Source organism: Podarcis cretensis, assembly GCF_951804945.1.
Source record: "Podarcis cretensis genome assembly, chromosome: 5".
In the NCBI taxonomy this organism is placed as follows: Eukaryota; Metazoa; Chordata; class Lepidosauria; order Squamata; family Lacertidae; genus Podarcis; species Podarcis cretensis.
This window is the reverse complement of record NC_137174.1, coordinates 12,942,178-12,969,567: the sequence shown is the minus strand read 5'-3', so window position 1 is coordinate 12,969,567 and position 27,390 is coordinate 12,942,178. Positions and strand designations below refer to the sequence as shown.

General features: G+C 45.4%; 1 protein-coding gene across 1 annotated transcript in view; it reads left to right on the top strand.

Annotated features, from left to right (window-relative positions):
• Window positions 1-5,910: 5,910 nt before the first annotated feature.
• Window positions 5,911-27,390, top strand: part of LOC307215681 (broad substrate specificity ATP-binding cassette transporter ABCG2-like) — a 36,400-nt gene continuing 14,920 nt past the window's right edge. Inside the window, exons 1-7 of the mRNA XM_079975193.1 lie at window positions 5,911-6,134; window positions 8,918-9,217; window positions 13,096-13,155; window positions 13,811-13,925; window positions 15,260-15,412; window positions 17,975-18,132; window positions 20,802-20,953. Coding sequence (XP_079831319.1) covers window positions 8,928-9,217; window positions 13,096-13,155; window positions 13,811-13,925; window positions 15,260-15,412; window positions 17,975-18,132; window positions 20,802-20,953 — 928 coding nt within the window. The 5' untranslated portion in view covers window positions 5,911-6,134; window positions 8,918-8,927. The remainder of the gene's footprint in view (window positions 6,135-8,917; window positions 9,218-13,095; window positions 13,156-13,810; window positions 13,926-15,259; window positions 15,413-17,974; window positions 18,133-20,801; window positions 20,954-27,390) is intronic.

The window sequence follows — 27,390 nt, the reverse complement described above, 5'->3', positions numbered from 1 at the left end:
AAAGAGGAGAATGTAAAATTATAGTATATCAAGATAATTTTTTAGGATAAAAACAAAGATGGAAAGGATTTGCTGAAATATCTAATTGAACTAGAATACAAAAAAGGGGGTGTGAGGAGGTCAAGGAAATAAGCAAAGGAAAGAAAGTTATGTAAAGGTTGGATTTGGTGTGTTTTTTTGTATGCTTTGTTTGTTTAACTTTTTCTACTTTTCTTTCTGTAACCTTCAAAACTTTAATAAAATCTATTATAAAAAAAGAAAAAAAAGAAATTATATGTGTTTCTCGACTAATTAGCAGGCGACAAGAGAAACTGCCTTGCCCCAATAGTCTTCCTTCCAAAATGCACTTCCACCTAATGAACCTTATATTTTATCTTATATTTTGGAAATGTACATCCAGTTTTTTCCCCTTTAATTTTTTTGTGGGGCCCTCAAGAGAGCGGGGTCCTAAGCTATAGCTTGTTTAGCTTATACGTAAATGAGGCACTGTCCAGCAGTGTCATACTTGAGGCTTCTGCAGGATGTTTCACCGTGTGGCTGCTTTTGGTGGTTTTGCTCCAGTCCTGTGCTGCGCATGAGACAAGGTTTCAATGTTGTTGAGTCATGTTGTTATAAAAGGGTGAAGGCAGGAGTGGCTAGAAACATCCAGGAGGTCGCTCTGACCGTTCCTTCGGAGACATCGGAGCAACGAACTCCGGAGCGAACCAGTTTCGGTGAAACGAGAATGTTAAGATGAAAATAGATGGAAAACGTGGTCTCTGCAACATCAGCACCCTGCTCAGTATTTCTTCAAAGTCTGTGCATTTCCTGGCTTGTGTAACAGCATTAAACATCTGCAGTTATAGACTTCTGCTGAGTCACACAAGTCAGCAAAAAAAGTGTCGTGTTCCTTTTACTGGTCACACATTCTGCTTATTAGTATTTTCGACAGTGGTGGGGAACTGTAAGTCAAAGGGTTGAATTAGAATTGTAGAGTAAAATAGCTGTTTTACCATGAAATATTAAAATGCAAGATTTAAATCCGTAGATACTAGAATGTTTGCTATCAGTGTTAGGAATGAGGGTTTTTTTACAATAAAAAATACATTTACCCATTATGTTTTTTAATATAATTTCTGTATTTGGAGGTAACTTTCTGGAGTATACTGTATTTGAGATTTGAGTGTGTGGCTATTTTTCATTATGAAAAAAAATGGACTGATTTAGATTTTCACCCTGTGAAATAACAACAGATTACACTTTTCCATCCTCATGCTTCTGATGTTGGAAAGTTTGATAAAGCAACTTCCATAAAAGGGTTTTAAGAAGCTGCCCAAACGTAAAATGGCAAACACAGGCACAGAAGTTTGTCCTGGAAGCAGAAACCAACATCCCGAACATCTCAGTTTTCCTTTTTGCAAAACCAAGTTTATAGCTTTTAGATTTGTTAAGACAGAGTTGAAACTGTAAAATCTAGGGAGTAGATGAGTTATAGAGAATGGACAGCTCAGTTGCTTAGAGCGTGGTGTTGATAATGCAAAGATCCAGGTTTGATCCCCATATGGGGGATATTTCAGCTTTTCTTGGCACAGAATTTGGATTGCCAAAAGACAGCACATGTCTTCTGCTCTTCTGAGAAAGTTGGACTGCTAGCTAAGAAAAGACAGAAGAACCACAAGGAAAACATAGAATGATGACAACTGTAAGATGGCATCGTCTGGGCATCCTGTGAAAAGTTAGTGAACAAAGCAATTCCACTTTAAGGATCTCTGGAGAGCAAAGACTTGGCTCAAAGTCAGGAAGCCAAATCACCCACTACAGCTGTGTTGTCTACAGGAAATTGTCTTGTCAGTCTGGATGAGAATTGAAGAGTTCAGCTACAACTGTGTTGCGTTACAAGCAAGAGCAGTTGTCAAGGCTTCAGGGAATCCTATCCCACCCACGGTGGGATGCCAAGAAGCAGATAAAGAAGAAGAGTTATTACCAAGTAGTTTGTTCAATATACACACAGAGACGAAGGAATGCGGTCTCTCTCAGATAATGGTGTTGCTCCAAGTAAAGTCCCACCCCCTCTGTCCCTCCTGTTCTATAATATCCCTGCACTGGCTGATCTGTGCCTTCTGCCTCTGAGCTTTCTGTTCTACTGCTCTCAAGGCACTCCTGGTCCTGGGAGAGGGGGGTCAGGAAGGCTTTCTAGGGACACACTCTGTTAGCTGTCTCTCCCCTGGTGGTGTTTCTTCTTCCTGCTGCTCTCCCAATATTTCCCAGCTTCTCCGCTCTGCAGCCTCTGAACTATGACCTTCTACAAACCAGTGTTCTAAATCTATACTGTCCTCCTCTCCATTCCTCTTCAGTCCAGCCCCTGACAGCAGTAGAGTTTTCTCATAATAATAAATAATGACACATTTACTGCCGCATGTTTAGTGCATTATGGAACGGAGGGGGGGGGGGGATAACTTTTGTCAGTTGGAGGGTTTCATACTCCTTCCAAACCACCAATCATAGCTGCGTTGTTAAAAAATGTGGACCTTGAAAGTACATCAGATATATGACAAAGGGGCATGTTGAAATTTCCTTGCCCTCTTGCAACATACACAATAAATTCGAGTCCATAGTGTCGTCCCATCTGTTCCATTTTTGCAAACACACAGGGAAGCAATTTCTGCTCGTCTCCTGTTTTTTCATCTGTTTGCGCGGAGTTGACTTTACAGTGCAAAAGCCATATGCCAAAGGGAGGGGGGAGCCTGTTTGGGGGAGACGATCGGCTGTTTACTGACGCTCTGGCTCCTTCCAGATGGAAGAAGATAACATCTGCAGCAGTTCCGATTAGTCCTTGCGCCACATCACCAAAAAAAAGAGGTTGAATCCTTACCATATGTGAAGAATAAAGCTAAAATATGTGGTGGGCCTATAGCAGACACACAGTTTTGTGGGAAATCACAATTTCAATAAATGTTACCGCTAGGGGAAGTGACCTATGCAATGAGCTTTCGCCCTATTCTGTTTGAGCAATGCTCACATGGAGCTTCATTCTGATTTGTTGACAGGGTGGTTATAGGACATCGAGGAATTCCCCCTAATTTACTCTGCTCGTCTCCTGTTAATCATTTGTTCACCCAACACTTTTCAGTGAATTGCCCACTGCAAGAAGGCCAGCTGTTTTAAAAGAGGACTCAGTGCGCTAGAGCAGGGGTAGGCAACCTAAGGCCCATGGACCACAAGCAGCCCACGAGGGTCATTTAACCAGCCCACAAGCTGCCCCCAAACTGAGCCACCCGCTCAGCAAGCCCCCATGCGCTGCGCTAAACCGGCACAGTGTGGCACGGGGACTCGCTTCCAAAAATCCAGAAATCGCATCTGCGCATGTGCAGACACTGAAAATTGCATCTGCGCAGATGTGGGCACTGAAAATAGCGTCTGCGCAGACACAGACACCAGAAATCACAGGCGCACACACTCACACACACACGCAATCCGGCCCATGGAGAGATCTCCGCTGACCCCTGCTCTAGAGGGCAACAGAGCTGCTTAGCTTATTTCATAGCTTACCCTCCAAGGGCCCCTGTTTTCCAGGGACAGTCCCGGAATTACAGAAGCCGTCCTAGTTTCTGATTTGATCCTAAAATGTCCCGGTTTTCATTTGTCCTCCTCTCCACGTGTCAGAGAACAATTTAAAGTGGTGTGGGTGGGTGCAAAAACCCGTTTATCCTAAAATAAAATCCCTGCACCAAATACGGTGGTACCTCAGGTTACATACGCTTCAGGTTACATACGCTTCACGTTACAGACTCCGCTAACCCAGAAATAGTACCTCAAGTTAAGAACTTTGCTTCAGGATGAGAACAGAAATCGTGCTCTGGCAGCACGGCGGCAGCAGGAGGCCCCATTAGCTAAAGTGGTGCTTCAGGTTAAGAACAGTTTCAGGTTAAGTACAGACCTCTGGAACGAATTGAGTACTTAACCCGAGGTACCACTGTAAAGGAAATCGTGAAGCTGGCATACAAAGCACTTCCTATATTTTCGAAGGAAAAGGTCACCAATGCGCTTTAAATTATTTCACTGCAGTGCTTCCGCAGCCAGCCATTTCTTAGGAAACATATGGAGTGTTTATTCCTTTATTGTAAATGGAGCTTGAAACTGTCTACTCAGAAGTAAGCCGTTTCCAGGCAGGCGATGCAGAAAGGGGGCTGTGTTGTACAGCCATACCTCAGAAGTCAAACACCTTGCGAGTCAAACGTTTTGGCTCCTGAACGGCGCAAACCTGGAAGTGAGTGTCCCAGTTTGCGAACGTTCTTTGGAACCCAAACGTCTGACGCTGCTTTCGTGGCTTCTGATTGGCTGCAGGAGCTTTGGTTTCCAAACGTTTTGGAAGTCGAACGGACTTCCGGAATGGATTCCATTCGACTTCCGAGGTACGACTGTACTTAAACTGCAGGACAGTATTCTGGAACCACATGCACAACAGCAAATAAAGGACAGTGAGATACATATGGTATAAAATACATTTAGGGTGGGAAAGTTTGTTTTTCTTTGTTTGTTTGATGTCCATATTATAAAGTTACCAGACGTCCCTGTTTTCCGGGGACAGCCCCCGGATTTACAAATCAGCAGTGGCATAGCGTGGGGGGTGCAGGGGGGGCCGGCCGCACCGGGCGCAACATCTGGGGGGCGCGCTCACAGCCTCCAGAGTCGCCGAAGAGCCTCGGGCGCAGGCTGTAGCAGAGCCCCATGTCTCGCGGAACCGACGAGCTGTGCGCGCGTCTGGGCTGAAGGTGTCCGGCAGGCAGGGGCTCTCAGTGCTCGCCGCGGTCCCCGCGCGTCAGGGCCGCGAAGGGCGCGCCAGGCAGCCCCTCCTCACAGCCCCGCCGCCGCCGCTGCTGCAGCGGCTGGGCCATGTTGCATTTTCCTCGCCTCTCTGCCCTCCTCCTCCTCCGGGCAAGCGTCGTCGTTTGGGCGGCAGCACCAGCGGCAACTCGCCTCAGATCACCTGACACGGACCCGCTGCCACCGCCATGGCTACCTTACCGTAAATACCCCAGCCCAGGCAGCAGCAAGAAGAAGCTGGCAGCGGCGGCAGGTTAGGGGTTAGGGGCGCAAATTACTTGCCTTGCCCCAGGTTAGGGGGTGCAAATTACTTGCCTTGCCCCGGGTTAGGGGGCGCAAATTACTTGCCTTGCCCCGGGTGCTGACAACCCACGCTACGCCGCTGCAAATCAGTCCCCATACAAAATCCATTGAAGCTGAAAAGTGTCCCCGGATTCATTGAAAAAAATCTGGTAACCTTACGGCCTATTATGCAATAGGTCATTCAGAGAGGAGGGTGTGTTATTCTAGGGAGAGTGTGTAAAAACCTACTTGTACTTCATCACTGGTTTACATTGCAAAGTAACGCAAAAAGAGATTGCAAGGGGAAAGGATTTTTTATTTCTGTCCAATTTATAAATTGAGGCAAGAACAGGGCACAGGTTCAAACGGCAACCTGGAGAAGCAAGAGGAATTCCGGCAGTCGTGTTCGCAGCCCAGTGGCGTAGCGTGGGGGGTGCAGGGGGGCCGGCCGCACCGGGTGCAACATCTGGGGGTTAGGGTTAGGGGGCGCAAATCCACGGGTTAGGGGGCGCAAATCCACGGGTTAGGGGGTGAAATTACTTGCCTTGCCCCGGGTGCTGACAACCCACGCTACGCCACTGTCGCAGCCTGCATGCAGTTTCTTACATGACTTTTCAGGGATAAACGTGCAATCACCAGTGGGAGAAAGGGGACGTCTCCGAATTCAAAACCGGAAGATTCTTTTTCCTACATCTCCGACGATCTTACGAAACCCCCCTCTGCCAAAAGAAAAAGACAAAAAGCCAACCGCAACAAAAATACAGTTAAAATCCTCTTTACAAAGGCCACACTGACTCTTTGCTTGTGACTTCTCCTCCAGTGACCTCAGGGGATATTGCGTGACAGCAGTAATTTGACACTCCCATCAGCATCAGAAGCTGCTAATGAGTGAGAGTTCCTCAAACAAAAGTTTATGTAAGTTGCCTTGAACTGAGTCAGCAGCAACCAGGGAATAGCGGTTTTCACCTTCAGTTCTGCTGGGGAGAGACCTGTAGGCAGCTGAGCTGAATCGGACCGGGAGCTTTTGGGCAGCAAGCAGAACCAAAGAGGTACTGAACTGCTTGGGCATTGGAAGTAGAGAGGATGCTATGTAATGGCTAGTTTGCCTGTCACTCTTTTCGCCTCACAGCTATCTGCAATTTGTGTTACTTACTTAGTTTTCAGAGGACTGGGAGTCTGCTGGGTTGCTCTGCAGGGAAGGCAGTACTCAACACTAATGTCTCACAACAAATGTAGCTGATTTGTAAGAAAGACTGTACAGCCTGAAAAAAGAGACAAGGCGTGTGCTTTTGCAAACCAAGAAAATCTTTAATGGTTTTTTAAAAGCCCCTTTTGCCACCCCCCTTGGAATGGGCTAATGCAGAAGACACGGCTGATCATGAGTTCTTTGTTTGTAACTTGAATTTGCACTCGCATCAGTTTGCAGAGGATGATCCAGTTAAAGATCTCCTTTTAATCATCTTGACTTCTGAAAGCCTGTCTGTGCTCCTCTCTGCTCTCTGAGTTTTCTTCATAAGTAAAGAAACAGAACGAGGGCAAAAGAATATTCAGAATTAATAACAATTTGCAGATTTGTTGTTCCGTTAGCTTAGTCAGTAGAGCAGGAGACTTTTAATCTCAGGGGCGTGGATTTGAGCAAAAGATTCCTGGTTTGGACGAGATAATCTTTTTGGTCCCTTCCAACTCTACAATTCTATAATTCCCCAAAGAGTTGCATCGTGCAGCTTCATTGTCCAGCTTCCAGAAAATACTTAAGATGCTCCTAATTACCCTGGCTTTTGTTTTAGGACGCACCTTAATTTTGTGATTGTAAGTTTTCAGTATTGTGTTTTAATGCTGTAAAACCTGCCCTGGGGCCTCAGGGTGAAAGGCAGGTAATAATAATAAGAATATAGTTCACCTGTATTTTAGGGCAAGTGCCATGGCTCAGTGCTAGAGCATCTTCTTTCAATACATGAGCGTCCAGGTTCGATCCCTGCTGTTTCCAGGTAGAGCCAGGAGAGAAAGAACTCCTGCCTAAAATTCTGGAGAGCCCTGGCCAGTTCCAGGTGTTGTTGTACTACAACTCCCATCGTTCCAAGCCAGCATGCCTAGTCGTCAGGGGTGGTGGGAGTTTTAGTTCAAGAACATGGGATGGGGAAAGGTTGAGAAAGGCTGGGGGGGGGGCAATATTCAGCTAGGTGGACTAATGAGCCACTCAGTATAAGGCTGCTTCCAGTAAAGTAGGCTGATATTATCGCTAGACTGCGGTGTGGGATTGCGGCCACAGTGGCAGTATCTGAGGTGGATAGTGGCTTGTGTGAATTCATATTGGAAGAATGAGTTGATCTGGGGACGTTCTGGCTTGCAGTAAAATTCTATACATGTCTGCTCAAAGGAAAGTCTCACTGAGTTCCACAAACCTTATTCTGAATTCAGTGGGGCTTCTGGATAGACATATATTATTATTATTATTATTATTATTATTATTATTATTACATAACAAATCCATTGAGCATTAAAACATCCCTAGTTAAATAGACAATTAAAAATGTGTAACAATTAAAAGAGTGAAAAAACAGCTGAAACAATAAAGCCAAAAGTTCAGTTCAGGGGAATCCGTGCTTTAACAGGTATGTCTACAGGAACCCGCAGAATGCCAATACTGATGGGACTCTTGTATTTATCTTATAGGATTGCACTGTCAGAAATGTAAACACTGACCACCGTTGTATTTCTTCCATTGTCTATTGTCTGTTGTGGAATGAATGGGAACTGCACAGAGGACTGGTGCCCGTTGTTTCATTCCTGTTTCAGTACTTATAACAAGCTCTCGAATTTCTAAATGAACACCTAGCTCCTATTAGAATACTACATACTGAGCAAAAATGAGGTCAGCTGGTTTGCTTATACAGTGGAATGAAGCTTGATTAGAATTATTCATAAATTTATATCTATACAACCATATCATAAAATATAGATGGCTCAGGTCCAGTTGTCTAGGGCAAAGAATTAGCTCTTATCTTCATGATCCCTGGTCTGTGAAACAGGAAGTGTAATCTCAGTTACAAAACTGCTGTAACAGAGTACAGGTAACTCAAGCACATCTAACTTGAGCACATTCAGCTTTCTGCCATGCTCAACGCTCATGGGGCATTGCAGCTGCCACTGGGGCAGGTCGCCAAGCTATTGCCCCCTCATTCCAGCCTATAGGCAGGTGGTACTAAGGATTCATGCCTTGCTCTGGGCACTGGCAACCCACGCTATACCACTGGTTTTACGTGCTTAGCAAAAAAAAGGGGGTTAAAAAAAGGAAGGCATCTGGGGAAAAAGACTTTGGCAATTGCACCCGACATTGAACCCAATGTATTTTGACTATACACAATTTTGGCTTTACACACTTTCTCCAGAGCGTAACCCCTTCGTAGGTTGAGAGATGCCTGTATCTCGGAGGAATAATGGGGCCCAATCCACCGACAGAGAAAGAACCCAGCTGTCATTTGACTCCTCTCCTCCCTGAATGGTCTCCATCCAAGCGATAATCATAATAACTATGTCACCTTAAGAAATTGTGCCTGTGCTTGTTTATTTTCTTCTTCCCTCCCAATCCCTTTTCCCTCTTGTGTTGTGTCTGTTATATTTGCAAGCCTGCAGAAAACCCTTAAGTAATCTTTCCGTAAAGCCTGGTAGATTTTAGGCATGTTATTTTGCGGATGACGATAATATCTGCCTTGAAAGCGCAGTAGAAATGACGGGATTTTTAACATTTCTTGGAATCCTCAAAGGGAGTGCTTCAAATCCGCTGTAAGTGTTCTGTTCAAAAGCGAATTCAATGCATTTAAATATATTTCAGGCAGTGACAGATGGGAACCTTGGAGAAAATCGAAGACTCTGTCAGCGTTGGGCCGATAGAGTTTGACACATGCAGCAAAGGTGCAGGAACAACAACTGTGTCCAACCCTAGGAATGTATCTCCTGGGAATGAACCAGAACGAGGTGGTCCGTTCTTGCGTTCAGTCCCAACCAGAGAATCTCTCCGATCCCCTCGGGGGTCAGTGGTGAGTTTCCACAGCATCCAGTATTCCATCAAGCACTCCCGGGGACCCCCGTGCAAACGGAAAGCGGTGGAAAAGAAAATCCTTCATAACGTCTAGTAAGTGCATGCAATATGTGTCTTAACAGAGAATTTTGGGGGAAGTAACAACAACAACAGCAACAACAAGAACAACAATAATAAAATTTTATTTATACCCCGCCCATCCGGCTGGGTTTCCCCAGCCACTCTGGGCGGCTTCCAACACAATATTAAAATACAGTAATGTATCAAACATTACCGTATTTTTTGCTCTATAAGACTCACTTTTTCCCTCCTAAAAAGTAAGGGGGAATGTGTGTGCGTCTTATGGAGCGAATGCAGACTGCGCAGCTATCCCAGAAGCCAGAACAGCAAGAGGGATCGCTGCTTTCGCTGCGCAGCGATCCCTCTTGCTGTTCTAGCTTCTGGGATTCAGAATATTTTTTTTCTTGTTCTCCTCCTCCAAAAACTAGGTGCATCTTATGGTCTGGTGCGTCTTATAGAGCAAAAAATACGGTACTTAATGAGCTTGTCTTCCTGATTCATTGAGAGCTCAAGACAATAAATGTTTTCAGATAGTAAATAGAATGGGTGAGCTGAAGTTTTAGGTGTCCTTTGGGGGGGGGGGAGTTTCCAATATCAATTGCTTAATTAATGGCACAATTCTGAAAGGCCACTGCGAATATCTTTGCTGAGATTTTGTGTGTGGAGAGAAAAGCCCAGCTTTAAAGTGCTGGATGTGCCTTTGGGAGGTCCAGGTCTATAGCAAGCCAGCTGGGAAGCAGAGCGAAGAGACAATATGACATAAAGATGGGGAGAAAACATGATTGAAGCAGGACCCTCATGTGTGACAGAAACAGGCACCTGGAATAGGTCAAAAAGAAGCATTCAATCCCATTCTTCGGCTCTGCCTCAGTATGAGACACAAGCCCATCCACAAGCCCATACTCCTCTGCCTATAAGCCTGCTGTGATTTAATTCTGTTGTTTTATTTGCTGGAGGAATGTGTACCACATGTTAGATGTGACATTTCCCTTGGGAAAACTTGAGCTTCCCATCAAGAGAATGGGTTTCTCCCTTCAGGATGCTTGTGCTGGTCCTGGAGGCTAACCGAGAGGCGAGATCCAAGTCCAGTCTGAGGTCGAGGGTGCGGTATGGAGGCTGTCCGTCAAAGCTGTAGCGGGGTCCAAGGCAGGGAGTCAGGTGAGGTCAGGAACTATGGCAGGAGAGCAGGACAGGGTGCGGGCAGGAACAGGCTACCAACAACGTTGCTCCCGCAACATGGGACTAGGGCTGGCTGCCTTTTATCTGCCCCGAGGCATAGGGCAGCCCCGGTCCACAGGTGACTCGCCTCTCCTGGCCTGGAGGCGAGCACTCCTCCTGCAGCAACTTAGTTCCCTCCACCTCTCGGCCCTGAGCCTCTGCAACTCAGGAGAGGCTGGAGGGTTACTGGACCCAGAGGCAACCTCAGCTTCCCCTGACAGGGCTGAGAGTGGTGCACCTGCAGGCAATGGGTCCTCCATCACCTCAGGAGCCAGAGCAGACTCAGCTGGTGCCTGCACTTGAGGATCCAGCACAGGTGAGGACCCTTCAGGCTCATGCCACAGCCTCGGCTCAGCTGGTTCTGGAGGCGGGGACTTCTGTGCAGGCTGGGATTCCTCAGGTTCAGCCTCTGAGTCTGAATCCCAGGCCATCACAATGCTGCTGCTGCTGCTGCTCAGAGCCACTAAATTACTCTGCAAGGTCCACATTATGCAAGTGCCAATCTATTAGCTCAAACAATTATATGGGCAGGCACATGAAAGAGCATCCCAATCTGGAAAACAATAGAGTGTTATGTGCACAAACTTCCTCAAGCCTTGGGAAATTCTAGGGGGATAGCCTTCCTTTCATTTGACTTCCTTTTTAAAGTGAGAAGATTGACAGATCTTCCCCGAGAGTTGGTGTTGAACACAAAGGATGGTCAAAAAATCCGGCAGAGTGAAATGGAAAGAGTTTTAGGAGCCTCGGAAGTTTGGGATCCAGGCTGAGAATTGATGGACTGATGGACACTGATTTGGGGATCAAACCGGGAAAGGGAGGGTGGGATTTGGGAATCCAAAGGGTGTTAAAATATAGTTTGTTAAGTTTTTTTTTTTTCTTTTTATAACTTTTGCGATTTTTATGGAATGTGGGGAAATTGTGGAAGGGAAATTTGGGTCGATTTTAGGAAAAAGGTTTAAGATTAAGTTAAAATTGGGTTTTTTAAATTAATTAGAAATAAGGTTTTTAAAATTAATTGAGAAATGGAAGAAAGAAGAAAAGGAAAATAAATAGCGTGAATAAAGAAATTATTAAGTTAAGGTTGAGTAAAATGATAAGAACTTGTTGAGCAGATAACACAAATTGGAATGCAAGAAGGGGAGGGGGGAGGAGGTCTGAGAAATAAGGTAAAAGAAGATAAGGTTCTTTAAATATTATGTGTTTTTTAATTGTTTTTCTTTTTTGGATATTTTTTGTGTTTTTTAACTTTTGTTTTTTGTTTTGTTATTATATGGAAAATTTCAATATATATATTATATATTTTAAAAAAAATAAAGTGAGAAGATTGGAAACCAATAATAATAATAATAATAATAATAATAATAATAATAATAATTTATTACTTATACCCCACCCATCTGGCCAGGTTTCCCCAGCCGCTCTGGGCGGCTCCCAACAGAGTATTTAAAAACACAATAAAACATCAAACATTAAAAACTTCCCTAAACAGGGCTGCCTTCAGATGTCTTCTAAAAGTCAGATACCGTATTTTTCGCTCCCTAAGACACACTTTTTTCCTCCTAAAAAGTAAGGGGAAATGTCTGTACGTCTTATGGAGCAAATGCGTGGTCCCTGGAGCTGAATTGCCCAGGGGCGAAAAGCAGATTGTGCTTTTTTTTTTTTTTTTAGAAAGAGAGAAGGGGGTGTTGAAACGAAGCCACTGAGCAGCTGATCAGCAAGCGATTGGGAGGGGAGATAAGGGACTCTAGTGATAAAGGAGTCTACCTGGGAGGGGGGAGGCAAAGTCAGTGAACTTGCAAGGAGAGGAGACAGGAAGATTAAAGCAATGAGGAGAGAAATAAGAAGAAGAGGAGGAGCAAAAAAACTGCTCCATATAAGGAAAAGACACTAAGGTAAACAAGAGGGAAGGGAGTGTTGAAAGGAAGCAGATGAGCAGCTGATGGTCAAGCGATCAGGAGGGAGATAAGGGACGCTAGCGATAAAGGAGGATGCCTGGCAGGGGGGAGGTAAAAGCACATGGATTCTCAGGATTTTTGCATTGAGGCACCCCAAATTCACCATCAGATCACATAGCATGTACATGGCTACAGCCTGCACCAAGAAAATCACGCATCCACTGTTTTGTGGGGCCGCAATGGCGCAAAAACGTGGTTACAAAGCACGGATCCACATGGATCCTCAGGATTTTTGCATTGGGCTATCCGAAACTCACCGTCAAATCACATATCATGTCTGTGGCCACAGCATGAACCACAAAAATCATACATCCACTGTATCATTCAGAATATTTTTTTTTTTCTTGTTTTCCTCCTCTAAAAACTAGGTCCATCTTATGGAGCGAAAAATACGGTAAATCCAGCCGTGGGGAGGGCATAGGTTTCTTTGTATATTTCCATACATATGGGCCAGAAACTTGGTATTTTAAAATGGAAGAGGAGGTATAGAAGAATCAGATTCAACACCAGTTATAGGATTTCACAAACACCTGCGGGCAGGTGGAAGAATAAAATTATGAGCAGAATAATAGCAGGTGAACCATTTATATCACCAACAATTCCAGAACGGAAATTTCTGTAACAAAACATTGGTGTGGCAGAAGACATGGGGAAAGGATCTGATGTCATTATGCCACATAGATCACGCAGAAAACAATTGATAAACTGAACCTCCTTTTTATTCATTTTTACTTCTAGTGGCATCATGAGACCAGGCATGAATGCTATCCTGGGACCAACAGGAAGCGGCAAATCTTCGTGAGTATATCTTAAGGCCAAATTCCAAGTGGTGTGGGAAATCTGCTATCACAAAGCTTTGATTTTTGGAATTATTGTTATTTAATTAGAAGCTACTGGCACATGATTTGAAGATGGGTGAGGGTTTTCCTTTCTCTGTCGAAACCGCTTGCCCGAAAGCCTGTCCCCACCCCCTGCTTATGGAACGGAGAGCAGTTTTGGGGGAGAGGGTTAAGAAGGAAGAAAGGTCCAGGAAAGAAAGGATTACAAATCTCCCTAGAGACGCGGGTGGCGCTGTGGTCTAAACCACTGAGCCTTGGGCTTCCCGATCAGAAGGTTGGCGGTTCGAATCCCCACAGTGGGGTGAGCTCCCATTGCTCAGTCCCAGCTCCTGCCAACCTAGCAATTCGAAAGCACACCAGTGCAAGTAGATAAATAGGTACCACTGTAGCAGGAAGGTAAACGGCGTTTCCGTGCGCTGCACTGGTTTCGGTGTTCCATTGTGCCAGAAGCGGCTTAGTCATGCTGGCCACATGACCCGGAAAAACTGTCTGTGGACAAACGCTGGCTGCCTTGGCCTGTAAAGCGATATGAGCATTGCAACCCCAGAGTCGTCCGCGACTGAACAACTGTCACGGTCCTTTACCTTTGCCTTTGCCTTTGCATTTACCTTTAGCCTCCTAGATGTTTTGGCTGCTCGAAAAGATCCTGCTGGCTTGTCAGGGGATGTTCTTATAGATGGTGTCCCACAACCTCCGAATTTCAAGTGCATCTCAGGATATGTAGTTCAGGTGAGTGTCTCAGCCTTTTGAATTTTGATTCTGCTATATCTGTTTCCCCCGCCACCCCAGTTCTTGGGGTGATAAGCACCCATCCGCACGACACAGTCAAAGCACTATCATACCACTTCAGATAGCTGTGGCTTCCCCCCAAAGAATCCTGGGAACTAGAGTTGCTGAGAGCTGTGAGACTCTTCTTCCCACTCACAGAACTACAATTCCCAGAGTTCCCTTGGAAGAAGGACTGACTGTTAAACCACTTTGAGAACTGTAGCTCTGTGAGGGGAATAAGGGCCTCCTAATGTCATGACTAAAGTCTTTGTAGGCAGAAACCAGAAAGTGCTAGAAAATTCTGGAAGATTCTAGAAGGTTCATTTCTGATGCAAATATTGTTTTGACTATCTCAAGGTCACACTGAGCCAGGAGAGAGAAATTCCTGCACTCAGCGAGTTGCTCTCTATCGCTCTCTCTTACTTTCATTTGTACCTTGTGTGTCTGAAGTTTTTTCTGAAGTTTTTTGTAACAAGCCTTTTAGGACAGTGGTACCTTGGTTCTCAAGCTTAATCTGTTCCGGAAGTCCGTTCCAAAACCAAAGTGTTCCAAAACCAAGGCATGCTTTCCATAGAAAGTAATGCAAAATGGATTAATCTGTTCCAGACTTTTAAAAACCACCCCTAAAACAGCAATTTAACATGAATTCTACTATCTAACGAGACCATTGATCCATAAAATGAAAGCAATAAACAATGTACTGCAGTCACACAATCAATCAATCAGTAGCTGAACTGGGTCCCACACAGTCACCAAAACAAAACAAAATGAGTCGCAAAAACACAAAATAAATAGCAAAAACAGACAGACCTCAGCGTAGCACTGAAAACGGAAGTGTGGCACTCAAAACAGAGCATGTTCAGCTTTCGAAAAAAGTTTGCAAACCGGAACACTTACTTCTGGGTTTGCAGTGTTTGGGTTCCAAGTTGTTTGAGTACCAAGGCGTTTGAGAACCAAGGTACCACTGTAAAAGTTTTTTCTTTTGGACCTTTGGCTCCGCGTGGTCTTATTTTATTTACTGCAAGACTCTGTCCATCAATAACAACTCTCAGTATCCTTAACAAACTACAGCTCCCAGGATTCTGAGGGGGGAAGCCATGCCTGTTTATGCTGCCTTGAATTTATAGGGCAGATGGGGCCTAAACAGAGTGTAGACCCATTAAAATTAATGGGCTTTCTTGAAGTAAGAATCAGCTGCTAGTCCATTCAGTTTCTGCACCTGGAATGGCAGGGCGGAGGGAAAGAGGATATTCTTTTGCATGTGCTTTCTTACAGTCACAATATTCTGCTTTCAGGATGATGTTGTCATGGGAACAATGACAGTGAGGGAGAATCTCCTCTTCTCAGCAGCCTTGCGGCTTCCGAACTCTATCAGCTTTCGGGAGAAGGAAGAGCGTGTAGTCCAGATTATCAATGAGCTGGGGCTGAGCAAAGTGGCTGATACTAAGGTGAGCACATCTTGGGGGTAATTTAAAAGGTTTTGCTGATATCCCCATAGCTGTTAGCACAAACTTAGTGTTAATAGTGTGACCCTACCCACCCCATGGGACGCGGGTGGCACTGTGGGTTAAACCACAGAGCCTAGGACTTGCCGATCAGAAGGTTGGCAGTTCGAATCCCCATGACGGGGTGAGCTCCCGTTGCTCAGTCCCTGTGTAGCACCCTGCTTGTGGTTAACGCTTAGCTGGAATGAAATATTCAACGCAGCAATAGAGAAATTAAAATAATAATTTATTTGTCAGACAAATAAATATGAGGCACAGTGGTATATGGTTACCAAGCTCTGGCCTGGCCTCCTGCCATTCTGGCCAGCACTTATATTTCCTTAATCCAGCCCCCTTGCTCCTCCTGTGGCTGCCTCTGTCCAATCAGCCTGGTTGAAATTCCTATTGGCTGTTTGCTAGAACCAATCACAAAAGATACACCCATTTCCTTCTGTCCTTTTATGGGAAACAAAAAGCTATATATTCTTCTATCTATAAATGACAAATAAGTAGTAATATATCTTACATGTGTCTCAACAAGGAACCTTAATTACCAGCTCACCTCTTGCCCTCCTTGCCCTATTGCCCTCCAAAACAAATGGTTTAATCTCAAATTTTTATCTTAAACAGATGTCAAGGATCATCATTGAAAGATCTCCTTCCTTTGGAGGTCTCTAAACAAAAGCTTGACAAATGCTCTAATGATGTTTCCTGCTTGGCGGGGGGGGGGGGGGGGCTAGGCTGGTGGCTGATGGCCCCTGTGATCTCTTCCAACTATATGAAATAAGAATCTAGCATAAGGATTTAACATTTCTTATCTTCTAATTCCTTTGCATAATTACATTTAAGCCAATATATATTTAATACATAACATAGATAACCTTTTAAAAGGAAAAGAAATCTTAAAAGGATCTCAGTTTAAGAAAGAAACAACTTTAGAAAAAGACTTCCCAAAATACTCTCTTCTCCAGCCAAGCCAGTTGCCTTTTTCACTGCTCTTGAGCTTTCAACCTTAGGAAAATATGGCTCAAGTTTAATGGGAGGCACATGGTTTTATTTTACTATTTACCCACTCTTAATTATGTTTATCTCTTTTTTTTTATCTTCTGTAATATGTAGGGTCAGTGTAACCTTGGCTGTCAGCCTGTAATTCCCTTTTTACGACTTTGAGAATTGTTTTCTGCTATAAATCAGGGGGCCCCCTTGTCTAGGAGTAAAAACATTGCCAAGGTTCTTAGGCAGCTGCTCTTCTGCCTGGCATGAACATTTGAAAATCTTTAAGCTCATTTTAAGATACAGGCCCTGATCAAGCCTTAATAAAAATGCAGGCTTATGATTAGATGCCTCACCTGCTCCTGCCAACCTAGTAGTTCGAAAGCACATCAAAGTGCAAGTAGATAAATAGGTACCGCTCCGGAGGGAAGGTAAACGGTGTTTCCGTGCGCTGCTCTGGTTCGCCAGAAGCGGCTTATTCATGCTGGCCACATGACTCGGAAGCTGTACGCCGGCTCCCTCGGCCAATAAAGCGAGATGAGCGCCGCAACCCCAGAGTCGGTCACGACTGGACCTAATGGTCAGGGGTCCCTTTACCTTTGCCTTTACCCACCCCATGTTAGATAGATAGGTTTGGAAGAAATATCTTTACTCCCTTGTAGCAGAGTTAGCACAGTGGCGATTGCTCAATGCACCTTAAAACTTGGTTAGATTTACTTATGCCTTCATCCACCTTTAAACAACTGTTACCCACAAAATACTTAGGTTAGAATAAATCACAGACACTTAGCTTTCCATATAAGTAAAGCTATCTATTCACAGAGTTTTTGCAGAAGTTACAGCAAACAAGTCTCTATCTGCTGGTAGCGAAACAAAGATGAACAAATAACTTAAAAAGAAAATGATTTGGTTTCCTTACAAAAAGGATCATGCAATCTTTGGGTTGTAAAAGATGCAGGCTGTAAAATCTCCCTTTTAGAGAGATTTTATACACTTGAGCTGGGAACCATTCCCCAGGGCTTCTTGCTTGTTCCAGGAAGCACAAAGAAAAAGGGGTTGGGACAAAAGCTGCTTTCATGCACACAGGTGTCAGTCAGTAACTGTATACAGTGGTGCCTTGCAAGACGAACGCCTTGCAAGACGGAAAACCCGCTAGACGAAAGGGTTTTCCGTTTTGGAGGCGCTTCGCAAAACGAATTTCCCTATGGGCTTGCTTCGCAAGACGAAAATGTCTTGCAAGTTCCTGCGGGGTTTTTTCCCTCCCCCCCCCTTCCTAAGCCCTAAGCCGCTTATCAGCTGATCCGCTAAAAGCCGCTAAACCGCTAATAGCGCTAATCCGCTAAGCTGTCAATGGGCTTGCTTTGCAAGACGAAAAAACCACTATACGAAGAGCCTCACGGAACGGATTAATTTCGTCTTGCAAGGCACCACTGTAGCTTTCTAACTTCTCAGCTTGAATACCATAACACCACTTAGAGGTGCTTTTCCAGTGTCTGATGCACGCTTGGTATGCCTAAATTAATTTTTTTGCAGGTAGGAACTGAATTGATTCGAGGCGTGTCTGGGGGAGAACGGAAGAGGACTAATATAGCAATGGAACTGATCACTGAACCACCAGTGCTGTTCCTAGATGAACCCACCACAGGCCTCGATGCCAGCACTGCCAATGCTGTTCTCCTCCTGCTGAAGAGGTAAGACGCCCTATCCCTTCTGGAAACCCTTGAAAGTACTTAAGGATAATAATAATAATACAGTGGTACCTCGGGTTAAGTACTTAATGTGTTCCGGAGGTCCGTTCTTAACCTGAAACTGTTCTTAACCTGAAGCACCACTTTAGCTAATGGGGCCTCCTGCTGCTGCCGCGCTGCTGTAGCTCGATTTCTGTTCTCATCCTGAAGCAAAGTTCTTAACCTGAAGCACTATTTCTGGGTTAGCGGAGTCTGTAACCTGAAGCGTATGTAACCCGAGGTACCACTGTAATAATTATACAGTCATACCTCAGGTTACAGATGTTTCAGGTTGTGTTTTTTCGGGTTACAGACCCGCCGAAACCCGGAAGTACCAGAACGGGTTACTTCCGGGTTTGGGGCGGTCGCACATGTGCAGAAGTGCTAAATCGTGCTTTGCGCATGCGCAGAAGCACAACCCATGCGTGCACAGACGTGGTGCTGCGGGTTGCGAACATGCCTCCCGCACAGATCACGTTTGCAACCCAAGCGTCCACCGTAGTTTTGATTATGAAACAATTTTTCAAAATTGTTTTTGCGGGTCTTTGGGCCATAATAAAGAATGTGTGTGTGATAATAATAATAATTATAATAATAAGAGCAATGCCATAGAGGGTATGATAGGACATATATATATATATATATATATATATATATATACCGTATATTTATGTATATGTATATGTATATGTATATGTATATGTATATGTATATGTATATGTATATGTATGTGTGTGTGTGTGTCCTACCATACCCTACAAATTTTCTCCAATGAAAATAGGGACTCCCAGTGCTGTTTTTCTAGAAAAAGAGGTGCCGGAACTGTTCTCTTAGAGCGTTCTCTCAGAGTGGCAATGGCGCTCACCTGAGAGGTGCCGGAACTGTGTTCCGGTGACTCCCAGCCGGGGAAAAAATCCCTGGGGAACCCTACTCCATACCCTCCAACATTTCTCCAATGAAACTAGGAACTTCCTAAGAAAAAGAGGGCATTCCGGGATCAAATTGGACACCGGGACGGCTTCTGCAAATCTGTGACACCTGGAGGGTCTGCAGTGATGGACCAATATATAGATATATTTATTTCTACCCTGCCTTTCTGCCATCATTGCACTCAGATTCACAGAGGATAAAGGCCATCTGTGACTACTAGCCATGATGCATATTTTCCATCTCCATTATCAGAATAGCAGCTGCTGGAGAGGAGAAAGTGATTGTGCTCAGGTCCTGGTCATGGACTTCCCATAGACACCTGGTTGGCCACTGTAAGAACAGGATTCTGGACCAGATGGGTGCCTGGTCTAATGCAGCAGTGATTTCCTTGTGATCTTAAGGGGCTGTACATAGGTTCCCCTAGGTCAGGCATCCCCAAACTCAGCCTTCAAGATGTTTTGGCACTACAATTCCCACCATCCCTGACCACTGGCCCTGTAGTAATAATAATAATAATAATAATAATAATAATAATAATAATTTATTATTTATACCCCGCCCATCTGGCTGAGTTTCCCCAGCCACTCTGGGCGGCTTCCAATCAAGTGTTAAAAACAATACAGCATCAAATATTAAAAACTTCCCTAAACAGGGCTGCCTTTAGATGTCTGTTAAAAAGAAGATATCTACTTATTTCCTTCACATCTGAAGGGAGGGCGTTCCACAGGGCGGGCGCCACTACCGAGAAGGCCCTCTGTCTGGTTCCCTGTAACCTCACTTCTCGCAATGAGGGAACCGCCAGAAGGCCCTCGATGCTGGACCTCAGTGTCTGGGCTGAACGATGGGGGTGGAGATGCTCCTTCAGGTATAGAGGGCTGAGGCTGTTTAGGACTTTAAAGGTCAGCACCAACACTTTGAATTGTGCTCGGAAACGTACTGGGAGCCAATGCAGATCTCTCAGGACCGGTGTTATGTGGTCCCGGTGGCCACTCCCAGTCACCAGTCTAGCTGCCGCATTCTGGATTAATTGCAGTTTCCGGGTCACCTTCAAAGGTAGCCCCACGTAGAGCACATTCCAGTAGTCCAAGCGGGAGATAACTAGAGCATGCACCACTCTGGCAAGACAGTCCACAGGCAGGTAGGGTCTTAGCCTGCGTACCAGGTGGAGCTGGTGGACAGCCGCCCTGGACACAGAATTAACCTGCGCCTCCATGGACAGCTATGAGTCCAAAACGACTCCCAGGCTGCACACCTGGTCCTTCAGGGGCACAGTTACCTCATTCAGGACCAGGGAATCCTCCACACCTGCCCGCCTCCTGTCCCCCCAAAACAGTACTTCAGTCTTGTCAGGATTCAACCTCAATCTGTTAGCCGCCATCCATCCACCAACCGCCTCCAGGCGCTCACACAGGACCTTCACCGCCTTCACTGGTTCTGATTTAAAAGAGAGGTAGAGCTGGGTATCTAGGGATGATGGGAGTTGTAGTCCCAAAACATCTGGAGAGCCGAGTTTGGGGATGTTGCCCTAGGTGGTCGGCTATCCAGGCATTGAGAAACCCAACCTTGCTTAGCTTTAGAAAGGCGGCAGCATCCTGTTTGTAAATTTAAGGCCTGGGGGCAGACTTGTGCGGTTTTTGCATTTTTGCCATCGTCCTACCTCATCAAGAGAGCTAAAACTTAAAAGGTGCGGCTTTTCATCCTAGGCTCTCCAGAAGAGGTAGAACCATCATTTTCTCTATCCACCAACCTCGCTATTCCATCTTCAAGCTGTTTGATAGCTTGACGTTACTGGCTTTGGGGAAGGTACTCTATCATGGACCCGCAAAGGAAGCCCTTGGATATTTCCAGTCTATTGGTAAGTTTGCTCTTGTTATTGTTAGTTTCTGTTCTTATCACTGTGCAGCTGCATGGAGTCACAGGACTCTGTTTACATTCCAGACACCTTGCAGTCTCACGGGAAAGGGAGACGGGATGTGACGTTAGTGGTTTCCTGTTTCCTTTTTTCCTTTGTTCAGTTGCTCTCTGCTCTCGAAGAGAGAGGAGGTATATTTCTTAGCTGTCTGCATAGTAAGAAATAAAACTCTATACAATGTAGCCAAACCTCTCGTCTCTTCCCTGTGCTGGGAACCCTGCTGGATAGAATGTGCTTGAGGCCTTATCAAAGGCTCAGGCCATTAAACATGTCGGAGGCAATTTCAAAGGCTCAGCTCGGAGGAAGATGAGGCCTTATCGGCTTGGCCGAGTGGAGATTCCGACAGTTATTATAAGAGTTTGTAGGCGCGGGAATGTCAGCAAAACTCACCAGAGCAGGGATTAGAAAACTCAAGGGGTTCACTGAAGCTTTTATAGACAACTGAGAGCTGCCAATGGCACACAGATTTCATGTCAAGATCAAGATTCACCTCGGAGACCCTAGCAGAGAGACTTCTGGGACTGTCTCTCTCTCTTTTTTAAAATATTTTTTATTGATTTTAACATATAAATTATAAAATGTATCACAAAACTTATCACTAATACAATCTTTTTAGACTTCCATCAGCACCTCTGATGATCCACCGTTTTAACCACTTCTTATGCATTTCTTAGCTTTATATTGCCTTTACATCTCTTAACAAATCATCCTTCCCCTTCTCCATTTTTGCAATACTTCCAATAATACTCCTCACAAAACTTCTTGCAAATCTACAAACGTCGTCTGATCTTCGCAAATACTTTTCAAATAGTCTGTAAATTTACTCCAGTCTTCCATGAATTTCTAGTCCCACCAGTTTCAAATCCTTCCTGTTAGTTTATCTAGTTCTGCATAGTCCATTAACTTCATCCTCCATTCTTCAATCGTCGGTACAGTGGTGCCTCGCAAAACAAAATTAATTCATTCTGTGAGTTGCTTCGCCTTACGATTTTTTTGTCTTGCGGAGCGCGGATTCCCCGGGTATTAACGGTTTTACAAAAAAGGAAGCAAACTCGCAAGACGTTTTCGTCTTGCGAAGCAAGCCCATAGGGAAATTCGTCTTGCGAAGCACCTCAAAAAACGGAAAACCCTTTCGTCTGGCGAGTTTTTCGTCTTGCGAGTTTTTCGTCTTGCGAGGCATTCGTCTTGCAGGGCACCACTGTAATTCTTCTTGCTTCCATTTTTGGGCCAGTAATATTCTTCCTGCTGTTTTTGCATATAAAAAGAGATTACATTCCTTTCTATTTATATCACTCCCCACAATGACCACTAAAAATGCTTCTGGTTTCTTTATAAATGTATATTTTAACATTTTTTTCATCTCATTATATATGAGGGACTGTCTCTGTCTCATCTGCTTGGGCTGACAGTGGGCGCTTCAAGACAAGCCTTTTAATGGCCAATTGCCATGTCTCCTTTACATAACTGTATGGGGATTCCAGGAAACAGCACGAGCCAGTTGGGATTCTTCCATTCTCTCCCTCCCCCCACTGCTTCCTCCATCTTTCTTCTTGCCACAAAAAACCCCTGAAGGAGGGAAAGAGCACGATAGCAGTGACATCTCTCTGCAGGTGTGAACAAGATAATTGATGAAGGCATAGTGAGATTTGCCCCTAGGGAAGAAGGCTGTCGTGTTGGGGATTGCCCTCTCTGTTGTTAGTACAGTGGTACCTCAGGTTAAGTACTTAATTCGTTCCGGAGGTCTGTTCTTAACCTGAAACGGTTTGAATCCCCGTGATGGGGTGAGCTCCCATTGCTCGGTCCCAGCTCCTGCCAACCTAACAGTTCGAAAGCACCTCAAAGTGCAAGTAGATAAATAGGAACCACTCCGGCGGGAAGGTAAATGGTGTTTCCGTGTGCTGCTCTGGTTCGCCAGAAGTGGCTTAGTCATGCTGGCCACATGACCCGGAAGGTGTCTGCGGACAAACGCCAGCTCCCTCGGCCTATAGAGTGAGATCAGCGCACAACCCCAGAGTCATCCACGACTGGACCTAATGGTCAGGGGTCCCTTTACCTTTACCTTTTACCCAACAATTACCCATTCTCACCACCGTTGTTTGCCTTCAAGAAGATAAGTGTAGTTAATATATTTTGACATCACCACCACAAGACCGGGTTCGTCTTCTCTATGACATACTCGTCTTCTCTGTTAGGATAAAATACTTGTTTTTGCAGCAGCTGGAGCAGCTTTTAGAGAAAATAAATTCCAACAATGTTTTCCCCGCTCCCTCGCCCAGCCCCAACTGGCCCCTACACAGGGTGTCCGTCGTGGTCCTGGGTGCACCATCAACACTTGGTTGAGCTCATGAAAAAGTACGCAAACAAGTGGGAAGCGATCATGGCACGGCAAGACCGGTGGGGCCCGAAGCCCCGATGCCGGGTGAGGGGCGATGAGGATGAGGCGGAGGCGGCTCTGCCTGGCTACCTGGTGCTGGAACAAAGTGGCTTTGTGAAGCTCGCCAGCAATAATAATAATAATAATAATAATAATAATAATAATAATATAATTATACCCCGCCCATCCGGCTGGGCTTCCCCAGCCACTCTGGGCAGCTTCCAACAGAACACTAAAATACAATAACCTATTAAACATTAAAAGCTTCCCTAAACAGGGCTGCCTTCAGATGTCTTCTAAAAGTCTGGTAGTTGTTGTTCTCTTTGACATCTGGTGGGAGGGCGTTCTACAGAGTGGGTGCCACTACCAAGAAGGCTCTCTGCCTGGTTTCCTGTAACTGTGCTTCTCACAGTGAGGGAACTGCCAGAAGGCCCTTGGCGCTTGACCTCAGTGTCTGGGTAGAACGATGGGGGTGGAGATGCTCCTTCAGGTATACTGGACCAAGGCCATCCTCCCCTGCTGGCTCCCACGAGATGCGTCCTGCCCTGTGCCTCCATTGGCCCCGGCCAGAAGGTGTGTAAACCTCAACATCGCAGCAGGAAGAGGAAGAAGGCAGCAGCTCAGCTGACCAAGCTGAGCTGAGGACTTGACACATCACCCTCACCTTCTGCCAGCTCTGTGCTGCGGTGACGGCTGCATGCCCACGGAGAGGGCTTTGAGTGCCACTACTGCCCTACTAGAGGTTTGCCACTACTGCCCTAGGGTCATCTAGGGTCCAACCACCTGCAGCGTGAGCTGGAAAGTGGACATTTATCAGGTAGGCTTGACAATGTGGGTGTGCTTGCTCTGATGACATGCCTATCAGCGCATGGGATTGTTGTAAACAAAAATCTGCCCTTTTTTCCCTTATGGGGTATCCAAGAGCCCATATAGAGTCCTTACGTGGGTTCCCTATTAGTAGGAGAAAATAACAGAGGCCCACCAGAGAATATTGAGAAGCAAAGCAGCTAGTAAGCCTGATCTTTATTGATCTGTTGCAACAGGGTCCTCACTTACCACATGCAGGAGGGAGGAGGAACCCAGAACAAAGGTGTGCCTGCCCTTGTATGTTGCTGTTGTTGTTTAGTCGTGTCCGACTCTTCGTGACCCCATGGACCAGAGCACGCCAGGCACTCCTGTCTTCCACTGCCTCCCACAGTTTGGTCAAACTCATGCTGGTAGCTTCGAGAACAATATCCAACCATCTCGTCCTCTGTCGTCCCCTTCTCCTTGTGCCCTCCATCTTTCCCAACATCAGGGTCTTTTCAAGGGAGTCTTCTCTTCTCCTGAGGTGGCCAAAGTACTGGAGCCTCAGCTTCAGGATCTGTCCTTCCAGTGAGCACTCAGGGCTGATTTCCTTCAGAATGGATAGGTTTGATCTTCTTGCAGTCCATGGGACTCTCAAGAGTCTCCTCCAGCAACCCTTATATATACATTTTAAATTCCCTGCCCTGGAGCTCAAGACCACCCCTCCATACATCATACCTACATCACAGAAAGAAATCTGTTTATCTACTGCAGAAATCTGTTTATCTCGTCTGACAGGTTGCCTGTTTAATGGTCACTTGACTGGACTGCCTGGGGAGCCTGGCCAGTCTTTTGTAATGATAAATAACGTATTTTTCGCCCCATAGGACGCACCTAGTTTTTTTTGGGGGGGGAATAAAGAAAAAAAATATTTCCCCCCCCCCCAGGCATGGGGCTGGCTCAGGGGGAAGCCCGAGCTTCCCCCGACCTCAGCCCCCAGAACAGCCTGCTATCCGCAAGCCTAGGGAGCCGCGCCGGTCTCCCCAGGCTTGCAGACAGCTGTGCGAAGCCCGGGTGCGCTGAAGAGCGCCCGAGGCTTCAGAATGCAGGCAGCTCTGCGCACCCCTCCGGAGGCCGGTGCGGCTTGGCACCGGGCTCCGGAGGGTCGCGCAGAGCTTCCTGAAGCCTGGAGAGCGAGAGCCTCTCACTCTCCAGGCTTCAGCGAAAGCCAGTATTCGCCCCATAGGACGCACCCACATTTCCCCTTCATTTTTGGAGGGGGAAAAGTGCGTCCTATAGGGCGAAAAATACGGTACTTAGTTCCTGAGCCAGGTCACAGGTTCACACCCTATTCATATCTTAAATGTGCCCTTGAGACAGGATTTGTGAAGGAAAAGACAACGGGGAGGCTTTTCCATTTTCCTTTGACTTTGCATAGAAAACATCTGGTCAGTTTGGGAATCAAAAATGGTTTCAGGTCGGTCTTCCTGTGCTGATCTATGTACGTGCTTGGTTGGTACACTTATGAACATTTAACATATATCTAAGACCTCAAAATTCCTATCACAGGATAAATAATCATAGAAAAAGAGGCACACATGCCAGCTTCCATAGCACACTTAGATATCGAGCCTCACTTGTGTGTTAAGGTGTGGTTTATATGGTTTGAAGACAACTCCCTATTCCATTCTTAAGTAAAGAAGTTGAGTTTCCAGGATACAGGTCTGGGGCTTAAGAGTTGTGGCACTGTTTCTCAGCTCTGAGTAACAATTTTTATTTATTCATTTATTATTAGAACTACCATTTATTACCTGTCGTTTACTCCAAGGTTCTGGGGCAGGTAACAAGGGAAACATTTGGTGTTAGTCTCGTTCATACCTGTGTTTAAAACCAATTTGCTTAGAAGTCTCATTTGTTACATAAATGTGCTCTGGAACGCAGCTGTGGTGACTCACGTCGTCACCTGTGTTGTTGGGGAAAGACCACTCCCATTGAGGCAAAATACCATATTTTTCACTCTATAAGACGCACCAGACCACAAGTCGCACCTAGTTTTTGGAGGAGGAAAACAAGAAAAAAAATATTCTGAATCTCAGAAGCCAGAACAGCAAGAGGGATCGCTGCACAGTGAAAGCAGCAATCCCTCTTGCTGTTCTGGCTTCTGGGATAGCTGCACAGCCTGCATTCTCTCCATAAGACGCACACACGTTTCCCCTTACTTTTTAGGAGGGAAAAAGTGAGTCTTATAGAGCAAAAATACGGTAGGTGCTAGCAGTGGGGAAGCACAACTTCCACAAAAGTTTTTATTTGACATAACTTACTTGATTGATTGATTGGTTGATTGATTGATTTCTTGTTTTTCACTGCTGCTTCTCCTTCAAATGAATCTCTAAGCAGCTTACCAACAATAAATAACAATATAATAGGTAGAGCATGAGACTCTTAATCTCAGGATCCTGGGTTCGAATCCCATGTTGGGTGAAGGATTCCTGCATTACAGAGGGTTGGACTAGATCAGGGGTCAGCAAACTTTCCTTGTCCCTCAGACCTTGTGGGGGGCCAGACTATATTTTGAAGAAGAAGAAAATGAACAAATTCCTATGCCCCACAAATAACCCAGAGATGCATTTTAAATAAAACAGCACATTCTACTCTTGTAAAAACACCAGGCAGGCCCCACAAATAACCCAGAGACGCATTTTAAATAAAAGGACACATTCTACTCTCGTAAAAACACGCTGATTCCCAGACCATCCGCGGGCCGGATTTAGAAGGCGATTGGGCCAGATCCAGCCCCCGGGCCTTAGTTAGCGTACCCATGGACTAGATGATCCTTGTGGTCCCATCCAACTCCATTATTCATAGAATCATAGAATCATAGAGTTGGAAGGGACCACAAGGGCCATCGAGTCCAACCCCCTGCCAAGCAGGAAACACCATCAGAGCACTCCTGACATATGGTTGTCAAGCCTCTGCTTAAAGACCTCCAAAGAAGGAGACTCCACCACACTCCTTGGCAGCAAATTCCACTGTCGAACAGCTCTTACTGTCAGGAAGTTCTTCCTAATGTTTAGGTGGAATCTTCTTTCTTGTAGTTTGGAACCACTGCTCCGTGTCCGCTTCTCTGGAGCAGCAGAAAACAACCTTTCTCCCTCCTCTATGTGACATCCTTTTATATATTTGAACATGGCTATCATATCACCCCTTAACCTCCTCTTCT